The sequence below is a fragment of the Pleurodeles waltl genome, chromosome 7 (genome assembly GCF_031143425.1).
Source record: "Pleurodeles waltl isolate 20211129_DDA chromosome 7, aPleWal1.hap1.20221129, whole genome shotgun sequence".
NCBI lineage: Eukaryota > Metazoa > Chordata > Amphibia > Caudata > Salamandridae > Pleurodeles > Pleurodeles waltl.
In genome coordinates this window covers 951993595-952005639 of record NC_090446.1, presented here as the reverse complement: position 1 = coordinate 952005639, position 12045 = coordinate 951993595, and the positions used below count along the sequence as shown (strand labels likewise).

Below are 12045 nucleotides of genomic sequence, written 5' to 3'. Positions count from 1 at the left end.
CTAAAAGGGAGAGAGCACAGTCAAAGGGTTCCTGGTTAGCAGGATCCCAGTGAACAGTCACAACATACTGCCAACAGGCAAAAAGGTAACCATGCCAAATAGAGGGTACTTCCCTACAAATATGTTTTGCTTTTGAAGAGAATAAGCAATTCTGTGATACTTGCAGTTACAAAGTTGTTACATAGTACCTGCATATTTAGAAGGCATTTTTAAAGGGCTGAATTGTTTGTGACAACTACTGATTGTTATGCAAAATGATCAGTTTTTCATAAATAGAGCCCTTAAATAATACATAAATGATGGTGTGACTTTTACACAATGCCTTAGCGAAATTGGATGTTAAAATTTCATACATGTACCTTGCACTGTTTGGGATGTATCTTTGTTCTCACAAGAGCTCACACATATATTTGCTTAGTCTATCTGTGCATTCAATATATGTGCATTGTATAATTTGTTGTGTGGATCTATTTTTATTCAATAAACAGTTTTGATGATGATGATTGCTGCCTGTGCATTTGAAGCTTGCTCATGCCTGGGCACAGTAGTTATGCTTATTGTTGCCCGAGGCTAACGATGCATATTATGCCTTAGGACGTTGAGCTCCATCATTCTCTGGGGACTTTGAGGATTCTTTACTCTTTGCAGTTGTCCATGAATGCATGATCTGGCTTAGTGTACATAGATTTATTATGTTCTGTCTATATGCTCTATTTATAAGTGAACTGTTTGCCTTTTCAGTGTTTGTTTGCATTTATACCCACCTCTAACTCGCAAACCTAGAGAAAAGAGTGTTATCACAGTGTGGCTAAATGTAAACTATGATTTATTGTTAAGGATTGAAGAAAGATCTCTTATTTTCTTTATTATTTGCAGGAAAATTCTACATTATTTAAGGCTGATGAGACAGCCCCCACATGGAATGCTTATATGGAATATGTGGATAATATGGTCTTGGATGGATTCTTCAAAGTTGTGCAAAACTCTATCCAGTTTCTTCTTAGCAACATGGGACCGGTTTGTCTTTCTTTTCCATGTTTTCATTGTTAATGAACATTCTTTAGCATTCCACGGAATAAAAATGTAGGAAAGTTGTAGGAAAGTACCATCTTGTCTGGCATGTTACCCACATTTTTACATGTATGTCAGTTTGTTTTTGCCTGTCTCACTGGGATCCTGCTAGCCAGGACCCCAGTGCTCATAGTTTATGGCCTAATGTGTGTGTCTGTATAGTGCTTAACTGTGTCACCGAGGCTCTGCTAATCAGAACCTCAGTGCTTATGCTCTCTCTCCCTTTAAATTTGTCACTATAGGCTAGTGACCATTTTTTCCAATTCTGATTGGCACACTGGAACACCCTTATAATTCCCTAGTATATGGTACCTAGGTACCCAGGGTATTGTGGTTCCAGGAGACCCCCATGGGCTGCAGCATTTCTTTTGCCACCCATAGGGAGCTCAGACAAACCTTTACACAGGACTGCCATTGCAGCCTGAGTGAAATAATGCACACGTTATTTCACAGCCATTTTCACTGCACTTAAGTAACTTATAAGTCACCTATATGTCTAACCTTCACTTGCTGAAGGTTAGGTGCAAAGTTACTAAGTGCGAGGGCACCCTTGCACTAGCAAAGGTGCCCCCACATAGTTCAGGGCCATTTCCCCGGACTTTGTGAGTGTGGGGACACCATTACACGTGCGCACTACATATAGGTCAATACGTATATGTAGCTTCACAATGGTAACTCCGAACATGGCCATTTAACATGTTTAAGATCATGGAATTCTCCCCCCATGCCAAATCTGGTATTGGGGAGCCAATTGCATGCATCCCCGGGGCTCCACCATGGACCCTGCCAAACCAGCTCTCTGGGGTTTTCTCTGCAGCTACTGCTGCAGCCACCCCACAGACAGGGTTCTGCCCTCCTGGGGCCTGGGCAGCCAAGTCCCAGGAAGTCAGAACAAAGCATTTCTTCTGAGACCAGGGTGTTACACCCTCTCCTTTTGGAAATAGGTGTTACAGGCTGGGGAGGGGTAGCCTCTCCCAGCCTCTGGAAATGCTTTGAAGGGCATCGATGGTGCCCTCCTTGCATAAGCCAGTCTACATCGGTTTAGGGAACCCCCAGTCCCTGTTCTGGCGTGAAACTGGACAAAGGAAAGGGGAGTTACCACTCCACTGTCCATCACCACCCCCGGGAGCTGGATCCAAGTGACCCCGACAGTCCAGTGGTCCATCTGTCCAAATTTGGTGTAGGTAAGTCCTTGCCTCCCCACGCCAGACGGTAATCCTGTGTACTGCGTGAACTGCAGCTGCTAGGGCTTCTGTGCCCTTTTGCAAGGAATCCTTCGTGCACAGCATAGCCCAGGTCCCCAGCACTCCGTCCTGCATTGCTCAACTCGCTGAGTTGACCACCAGCTTCGTGGGACCCTCCTTTGTAGTGTTGAGACGACCGCCGTGCTCAGATTTCTTGAACTCCTGTTCAAGTGCTTCTGCGGGTGCTGCCTGCATCTGCGTGGGCTCTCTGTGCTGCTGAGCGCTGCCTCGGTCTCCTCCTCAAAGGGGCGACCTCCTGGGCCCGGGTGTGAGAAAGTAGCTTCTTTCTAGCCGTGTTACCCCCACTTTTTCCCTGTTTGTGAGTATATGTCAGGGTGTTTTCACTGTCTCACTGGGATCCTGCTAGCCAGAGCCCAGTGCTCATAGTGAAAACCCTATGTTGTCAGTATATTTGTTATGTGTCACTGGGACCCTGCTAGCCAGGACCCCAGTGCTCATAAGTTTGTGGCCTATATGTGTTCCCTGTGTGGTGCCTAACTGTCTCACTGAGGCTCTGCTAACCAGAACCTCAGTGGTTATGCTCTCTCTGCTTTCCAAATTTGTCACTAACAGGCTAGTGACTAAATTTACCAATTCACATTGGCATACTGGTGCACCCATATAATTCCCCAGTATATGGCACTGAGGTACCCAGGGTATTGGGGTTCCCGGAGATCCCTTTGGGCTGGAGCATTTCTTTTGCCACCCATAGGGAGCTCTGACAATTCTTACACAGGCCTGTCACTGCAGCCTGCGTGAAATAACGTCCATGTTATTTCACAGCCATTTACCACTGCACTTAAGTAATTTATAAGTCACCTATATGTCTAACCTTCACCTGGTGAAGGATGGGTGCAAAGTTACTTAGTGTGTGGGCACCCTGGCACTAGCCAGGGTGCCCCCACATCGTTCAGGGCAAATTCCCCGGACTTTGAGTGTGGGGACACCATTACACGCGTGCACTGTACATTGGTCACTACCTATGTACAGCGTCACAATGGTAACTCCGAACATGGCCATGTAACATGTCTAAGATCATGGAATTGTCACCCCAATGCCATTCTGGCATTGGGGTGACAATTCCATGATCCCCCGGGTCTCTAGCACAGAACCCGGGTACTGCCAAACTGCCTTTCCGGGGTCTCCACTGCAGCTGCTGCTGCTGCCAACCCCTCAGACAGGTTTCTGCCCTCCTGGGGTCCAGACAGCCCTGGCCCAGGAAGGCAGAACAAAGGACTTCCTCTGAGAGAGGGTGTAACACCCTCTCCCTTTGGAAATAGGTGTGAAGGCTGGGGAGGAGTAGCCTCCCCCAGCCTCTGGAAATGCTTTGATGGGCACAGTCTGCATAAGCCAGTCTACACCGGTTCAGGGATCCCCCAGCCCTACTCTGGTGCGAAACTGGACAAAGGAAAGGGGAGTGACCACTCCCCAGACATGCACCTCCCAGGGGAGGTGCCCAGAGCTCCACCAGTGTGTCCCAGACCTCTGCCATCTTGGAAACAGAGGTGTCTGTGGCACACTGGACTGCTCTGAGTGGCCAGTACCAGCAAGTGATGTCAGAGGCTCCTTCTGATAGGCTCTTACCTCTCTTGATAGCCAATCCTCCTTCCTAGGTAGCCAAACCTCCTTTTCTGGCTATTTAGGGTCTCTGCTTTGGGGATCTCACCAGATAACGAATGCAAGAGCTCACCAGAATTCCTCTGCATCTCCCTCTTCACCTTCTGCCAAAGGATCGACCGCTGACTGCTCAGGATGCCTGCAAAACTGCGACAAAGTAGCAAGACGACTACTAGCAACATTGTATCGCTTCATCCTGCCGGCTTACTTGACTGTTTCCAGGTGGTGCATGCTCTGGGGGTAGCCTGCCTCCTCTCTCCACCAGGAGCTCTGAAGAAATCTCCTGTGGGCCAACGGAATCTTCCCCTGCAACCGCAGGCACCAAAAGACTGCATCACCGGTCCTCTGGGTCCCCTCTCAGCACGATGAGCGTGGTCCCTGGAACTCAGCAACTCTGTCCAAGTAACTCCCACAGTCCAGTGACTCTTCAGTCCAAGTTTGGTGGAGGTAAGTCCTTGCCTTCCCACGCTAGACTGCATTGCTGGGTATCGCGTGATTTGCAGCTGCTCCGGCTCCTGTGCACTCTTCCAGGATTTCCTTTGTGCACAGCCAAGCCTTGGTCCCCAAAACTCCTTTCTGCAGTGCCCAACCTTCTGAGTTGTCCTATGGCGTCGTGGGACTCCCTTTTGTGACTTCGGGTGGATTTTGGTTCACTTTTCTTCTATGTGCCTGTTCAGGTACTTCTGCGGGTGCTGCCTGCTTCTGTGAGGGCTCCCCACGTTGCTAGGCACCCCCTCTGTCTCCTCTTCCAAGTAGCGACATCCTGGTCCCTCCTGGGCCACAGCAGCATGCAAAAACCTCTATCACGACCCTTACAGCTAGCAAGGCTTGTTTGCGGTCTTTTTGCGTGGGAACACCTCTGCAAGCTTTATCGCAACGTGGGACATCCATCCTCAAAAGGAGAAGTTCCTAGTTCTCTTCTTTCTTGCAGAACTCCAAGCTTCTTCCAACAGGTAGCAGCTTCCTTGCACCCTCAGCTGGCATTTCCTGGGCTCCTGCCCACTCTTGACACTGTCGCGACTATTGGACTTGGTCCCCTTGTCTTACAGGTACTCAGGTCCGGAAATCCACTGTTGTTGCATTTCTGGTGTTTGTTCTTCCTGCAGGATCCCCCTATCACGACTTCTGTGCTCTCTGGGGGTAGTAGGTGCACTTTACACCTAGCTTTCAGGGTCTTGGCGTGGGCTATTTTTCTAACCCTCACTGTTTTCTTACAGTCCCAGCGACCCTCTACAAGCTCACATAGGTTTGGGGTCCATTCGTGGTTCGCATTCCACTTTTAGAGTATATGGTTTGTGTTGCCACTATACCTATGTGCTCCTATTGCAATCTACTTTAATTTTACACTGCTTGAATTACTTTTCTTACTATTACCTGCATAATTTTGGTTTGTGTACATATATCTTGTGTATATAACTTATCCTCATACTGAGGGTACTCACTGAGATACTTTTGGCATATTGTCATAAAAATAAAGTACCTTTATTTTTAGTACTTCTGTGTATTGTGTTTTCTTATGATATTGTGCATACGACACCAGTGGTATAGTAGGAGCTTTACATGTCTCCTAGTCCAGCCTAAACTGCTTTGCAATAGCTACCTTCTATCAGCCTAAGCTGCTAGAAAAACCTCTTCTACAATAATAAGGGATAACTGGACCTGGCACAAGGTGTAAGTACCTCTGGTACCCACTACAAGCCAGGCCAGCCTCCTACAACTGGCATCACCCATTTTCTTCAACTGCGACCTTTGCAGCTAGCAAGGTTTGTTTGCGGTCTTTCTGCGTGGAAACAACTCTGCATCCTCCAGCACGCAGTGGGACATCTTCTGTGCAAAGGAGAAGTTCCTGGCATCTTCCATTGTTGCGTTGTAAGCTTCTTCCACCTGGAGGCAGATATTTTGCACCTTCATCCGGAGTTTAGTGGGCTCATGCCCCCCCTGGTCACTTTCGTGACTCTTGGACTTGGTCCCTTTCCTTTACAGGTCCTCAGGTCCAGGAATCCGTCTTCAGTGCTTTGCAGTCAGATGTTGTCTTTGCAGAATCTCCTATCACGACTTCAGTGTGTTTTTGGGAAAGTAGGGTAACTTTACTCCTACTTTTCAGGGTCTTGGGGTGGGGTATCTTGGACACCCTTAGTGTTTTCTTACACTCCCAGCGACCCTCTACACACTACACTAGGCCTAGGGTCCATTCGTGGTTCGCATTCCACTTTTAGAGTATATTGTTTGTGTTGCCCCTAGGCCTATTGCATCCTATTGTATTCTACAGTGTCTACACTACTTTTCTAACTGTTTACTCACCTGATTTTGGTTTGTGTGTATATTTTGTGTTTTTTACTTACCTCCTAAGTGAGTATATCCATATGATATAGGTGGTATAGTAGGAGCTTTGCATGTCTCCTAGTTGAAACTAAGCTGCTCTGCTATAGCTACCTCTATCAGCCTAAGCTGCTAGAACACTACTAATCTTCTAATAAGGGATAACTGGACTTGGCACAAGGTATAAGTACCACCTGGTACCCACTATAAGCCAGGCCAGCCTCCTACAATCAGGCAAGACCATGCCCAAGTAATATTGGTGTCTCCGAACTGGGCAAGGAGAGTCTGGTATCCCGAGCTGTTGAGCATGGCCATAGATCCTCCGGTCAGACTGCCCCTTCGGGAGGATCTTCTGTCGCAGCAGCAGGAGAGGGTCCTCCACCCGAATCTGTCAACTCTGCGGCTTCATGCATGAAGATTGAGGGGCGACAGTTGATGTCTTTTCACTTGCTGCCCGACGTCTGTGACATTATCTTGGCAGTCAGGCGTCCCTCAACCAAAACCTTATTCGCTTGTTGTTGGAAGAAATTTGTGGATTGGTGAATCGACAAATCTGTCGATCCTCTATCTGCTCCTCTTTCTCAAGTCCTTCTCTTTATTCTTCCCCTTGCCCAGCAGGGTTCCATCTTGGGCACTCTTAAGGGACATCTTTTGGCTATCTCTGCTTTCTTGAGGTTACCAGATCAGCCTTCCTTATTTAAATCTCCTATAGTTGGGAGGTTTCTTAAAGGCCTCACACATCTCTTTACTCCTATCCCTTTCTTCATGCCCCAATGGGATCTCAATCTCGTATTGACATCCCTTATGTGTACCCCGTTTGAGCTGCTTCACAACTGCCCTTTACAGCTCTTAATTATCAAGACTGTCTTTTTAGTTGCCATTTCTTGTTCCCGCAGGGTAAGTGAGCTTAACGCTGTGTCATCTAAGTCATCTTTCCTGGCCATCCATCCTGACAAAGTGGTACTTCGCACGAGGGCTTCTTTTGTACCTAAAGTAGTGACACCCTTCCATGTCGGACAGTCCATCACCTTGCCTACATTTTATGCACCCCCACATCCCTCTCATGAACAAGATGAGACTCTACCATCTGGACCCAGAAAGAGCATTGGCGTTCTATCTTGATCGTACCAAAGAATTTCGGGTGGATGATCAACTCTTTGTGGGATATGTGGGTGCAAAGAAGGGCCATTTCATAATGGGTAGTCCTATGCATCAAAATGTGCTACGCTCTGGCTAAAAAGCAACCTCCCGAAGGTTTGCGAGCTCACTCCACCAGAGTTACTGCTGCTACCACAGCGCTAGCATGGGGCATTCCAGTCATGGACATCTGTCAGGCAGCGACGTGGGCATCTCTGCACACTTTTACCAAACACTACTGCCTAGACAATCAGGTCCAAAGGTACAGCTACTTTGGGCTTTTGGTCCTGCAGGACTTCTTGGTGTGATCTTGGTTCACTGCCCACCACCGGGGATGGTATTGCTTGGGTATCTATTCAAAGGTAAGGAATCTGCAACTAGAAGTCTCTATCAGATGTATAAGTTACTTACCTTCGGTAACAGAGGGCCAGATGTAGCAAAGGGTTTTTCCCATTCTCTGTCAATGGGAAAATGTGTTTGCACATATGGCCCTAAATTTCTGATGGATACACTAGCTACCTGTGGATTCCTCATCTAATGAATTCTTCCCAATGCGCAGCATTCAACGGAAACCTCTTTCCAGCTCTGCACGTCGGCGAGGATGTCACAATTGCCTGACTCCACGTGGCTCCGTCTGATGTCATCGTGGCAATAAGAGGCCCTCTCCGGCGTGCTGACGTCAGTTCCCTTTTTTCCGTGCCTTCGATAACGGTTATTTCTCCAGCTCTTGTATCGTTTGCTCTTGAAAGGGATACTTTGTGTTTTTTCAGGATGTCTGCTCCGAAGAAGTCAGGGTTCAAGCCTTGCACAGAATGCTGAGGTCGGATGTCAGTCACTGACCCGCATAACAACTGTCTATGGTGTCTAAGCTCAGACCACGATGTCCAGGAGTGTTGTTCGTGCTAGAAAATGAACCCCAAAGCTTTGAAGGATCGTAAAGCCAAATTATTTTTAGCAAAAGCTAAAAAGGAGAAGAGGAGTCACCATGGGTCTTCGTCGGAGAAGTCGGCGAAGAATCATAGGAAATGGTGCCATCACAATTCCCAGCATCGTTGCAGAGGAAGCCGTTCGAGGTCGAGGTCTCCATCTGCTCGGCCCCATAAGTCATGGGAGGTCAGCCCAACGGTGACTCCTCAGCCTTCTCCGGCGCCGTCGGTCTTTGAGTTGGTGGAGCCTCAAAGTCCTTGCTCATCTCCGGCGCATCCGGATGTCCAGGATCCGAGTCCGGCTCCGGCTCCTCAGGAGTATCCTGCTTTCCCAGCTCCGGGGATGGATCCAGCGACATTCCTTAATGCCACGTTTGCCATGTTTCAGAGCATGGCGCCGGGAGGTGGTGCTCCGGCTGGCCCCACTGGTCCCATGGCATTTAATTTAGGCGATCCTGCTTCTTATAGACCGTCGCCGTTTATGCCATTCTGTCCGACAGGGGACACTAGCCCGGTACCGACGTCGGTGGAAAGGATTTCGACACCGGTGTCTATACAGATGGAGGCGTCCCGAAGTCAGATGGCGTAGATGGGTGGAGATAGATTGTCCACGGCACCGATGGATCCATCTCCCGCATCGGAGGGGTCCGGAGATCGTGTGATGACGCCTTCTCGACGCCGCTCTCCGATGTCGGACAACTCTTTGTCGACGCTGGGGCTGGAGGCAAAATTGCATTTCTGAAGGAAGGCCCTCAGATTGTTGGAGGAGAGAGAATACCAGAGACAGCTCCTTGAAGAAGCGGAGATTGTGGAACCCTTAGGTGACTTTCAGGGGTTGGACTCTGCCAGTGGGCTGGATACTTCCCTGGAGTGGGATTTGGCCTTGCCAGGGGAATATACCGAGGAGGCAGCCTTGTTTCATTCTGTCATCAGGAAGGCTGCTGATTTCTTAGAACTCCCGCTTCCGGTGGCCCAGGTCAAGACGAATATCCTGTTGGAGGTGCTACATCCTGCCACTGCTGTTGCGGATCCATTGTTGCCTTTTAATGAAGCTCTAATGGATCCCATAGTTGAGGTTTGGAAAAAGCCTGTTTCTTCATAGGCAGTGAACAGGTCGGTGGTCAGAAGGTATAGATCAGCGCCTGGGGACCCTGAATTCCTTTCGAAACATCTGTCTCCTGAGAGTCAGGTGGTACAGGCATCATGTTCATCGCGGTCTGCTCCTTCCCTGGTGTGCCATCCGACAGGGAGTCCAAAAGGATGGAGCAGTCTGCAAAGAAGGTTTTCTCGTCCTTCAGCATGGCACTTAAATCAGCAAATGCCACGTGTATCCTGTGTAGATACATTCATGCTATAATGGATGCAGCTAAAGCAGCGTTGCCTGATATGCCCCAAGACTTGCAAGGACTCCTCACGGATGCCCAGGCTGCAGCAACGCAGGTCATACAATCAGGACTGGACACCACGGACTCGGTTGCTAGAGCCATGGGAACCTCCATTGCTACTAGACGTCATGCTTGGTTGCGTATGTCTGGGTTCTCGAGGGATATCCAAGCCACGCTGTTAGACTTGCCCTTTGATGGCAATAAATTATTTGGCACTAAAGCTGACTCTGCATTGGAGCGCTTTAAAGAGTGTAGGGCAACGGCAAAATCCTTGGGCCTGCAAGCTATTTCGACCCCTTTTAGATCATTTAGAGGTCTTAGAGTATTTGCACGAAGGGCGTCCTTTCTTGGGAGATCACAGCAGGCATGCCAGCAGCCCTCAAGTCTCCCTTACAGATCTTTTAGGGGCGGGGTAGAGTCCGCACTAGAGGGGCCACCCAACAGCAGCACCCTACCTCTTCCTCAGAGGAGATGCAACAGGGAAAGCAACCCTAGTCCTCTAACCATTGCGTCCCATTTATCTCCAGTAGGGGGAAGGATGTCTCTTTTAATTCCCATGTGGGAGTCGATAACATCAGACTCCTGGGTCATCAGTGTGGTGAGGAAAGGCTGTTCCCTTCCCTTTTGGGAGATTCCACCTCCCTTCCCTACCCGTCCTTCCTTTTGTTCAGAAGATCATCTCCTGTTGTTAGAACAGGAGGTTCTATCCCTATTGTCAAAAGGTGCAGTGGAGTTGGTTCCTGAGCAGGAGAGGGGTCAGGGATGTTATTCACAGTATTTTCTGATCCCCAAAAAGGATGGACGTTTGAGGCCTATCCTGGACCGGAGGATTTTGAATTGGTTCCTCAAACAGAATAAATTCAAAATGTTGACTCTAGCACAGGTACTTATGGCGTTGAACAAGGAGGGTTGGATGGTGTCTGTCAACTTGCAGGATGCTTATTTCCATATTCCCATTCTCAAGTCACACAGGAAGTATCTCCGTTTTGTGGTGGGGTCGCAACACTACCAATGGCGTTGAACAAGGAGGGTTGGATGGTGTCTGTCAACTTGCAGGATGCTTATTTCCATATTCCCATTCTCAAGTCACACAAGAAGTATCTCCGTTTTGTGGTGGGGTCGCAACACTACCAGTTTGCGGACCTTCCTTTGGGTCTTACTTCTGTGCCTCGAGTCTTCACAAACGTAATGGCGGTGGTTGCAGCGAACCTCAGGAGGAAGGGAATAGCAGTATTCCCTTACCTGGACGATTGGTTGATCAAAGCCAAGTCTCCAGAGCTCGTGCTGCATCACCTGCAGATGACAACCCAGTTGTTGTCCAGTCTGGGCTTTTCGATAAACGTGCCCAAATCTCACCTGGAGCCCTCAACGCCTCCTGTTCGTAGGGGCAGTACTGGACACAAAATTGAATCAAGCCTTTCCTCTGCCACAGCGGATTCAGGACATTCAGGCGTTGATTCCAATGTTTCAAGAAGGAGCGGTTGTTCCAGTCCTCAAAGTCCTTCGTCTGCTCGGTCTGTTCACTTCTTGCATTCTGTTGGTCGCTCATGCATGCTGCCACATGAGAGCTCTTCAGTGGTGTCTCTGCAGGCAGTGGTTTCAGCACAAAGGGGATCTCAAAATCGATAAGGATCTCCAAAGACAATGCAGCGGATCTTCAATGGTTGGCTTCTATCGGCAACCTGTCTCAAGGAAAGCCGTTCTTGTTGCCACCTCCAGTGGCCACAGTGATAACGGATGCCTCCACTTTGGGGTGGGGGAGCTCACCTGGGGGACCTGGAGATCAAAGGTCGTTGGTCTCCAGTGGAGCAGGTGTTTCATATCAACCTGCTGGAATTGTGGGCGATTGTAGGAAAGTACCATCTTGCCTGGCATGTTACCCCCATATTTCACCGTATATATGTTGTTTTAGTTGTATGTGTCACTGGGACCCTGCCAGCCAGGGCCCCAGTGCTCATAAGTGTGCCCTGTATGTGTTCCCTGTGTGGTGACTAACTGTCTCACTGAGGCTCTGCTAACCAGAACCTCAGTGGTTATGCTCTCTCTTTGCTTTCCAAATTGTCACTAACAGGCTAGTGACCAATTTCACCAATTCACATTGGCATACTGGAACACCCTTATAATTCCCTAGTATATGGTACTGAGGTACCCAGGGTATTGGGGTTCCAGGAGATCCCTATGGGCTGCAGCATTTCTTTTGCCACCCATAGGGAGCTCTGACAATTCTTACCAGGCCTGCCACTGCAGCCTGAGTGAAATAACGTCCACGTTATTTCACAGCCATTTACCTCTGCAATTAAGTAACTTATAAGTCACCTATATGTCTAACCTTTACCTTGTAAAGGT

At 48.7% G+C, this 12045-nt stretch overlaps 1 protein-coding gene across 1 annotated transcript in view; it reads left to right on the top strand.

Annotated features, from left to right (window-relative positions):
- The window catches only part of DNAH17 (dynein axonemal heavy chain 17), a 7556186-nt gene that overhangs the window by 315591 nt on the left and 7228550 nt on the right, over nucleotides 1-12045 (top strand). Inside the window, exon 4 of the mRNA XM_069201738.1 lies at nucleotides 877-1017. Coding sequence (XP_069057839.1) covers nucleotides 877-1017 — 141 coding nt within the window. The remainder of the gene's footprint in view (nucleotides 1-876; nucleotides 1018-12045) is intronic.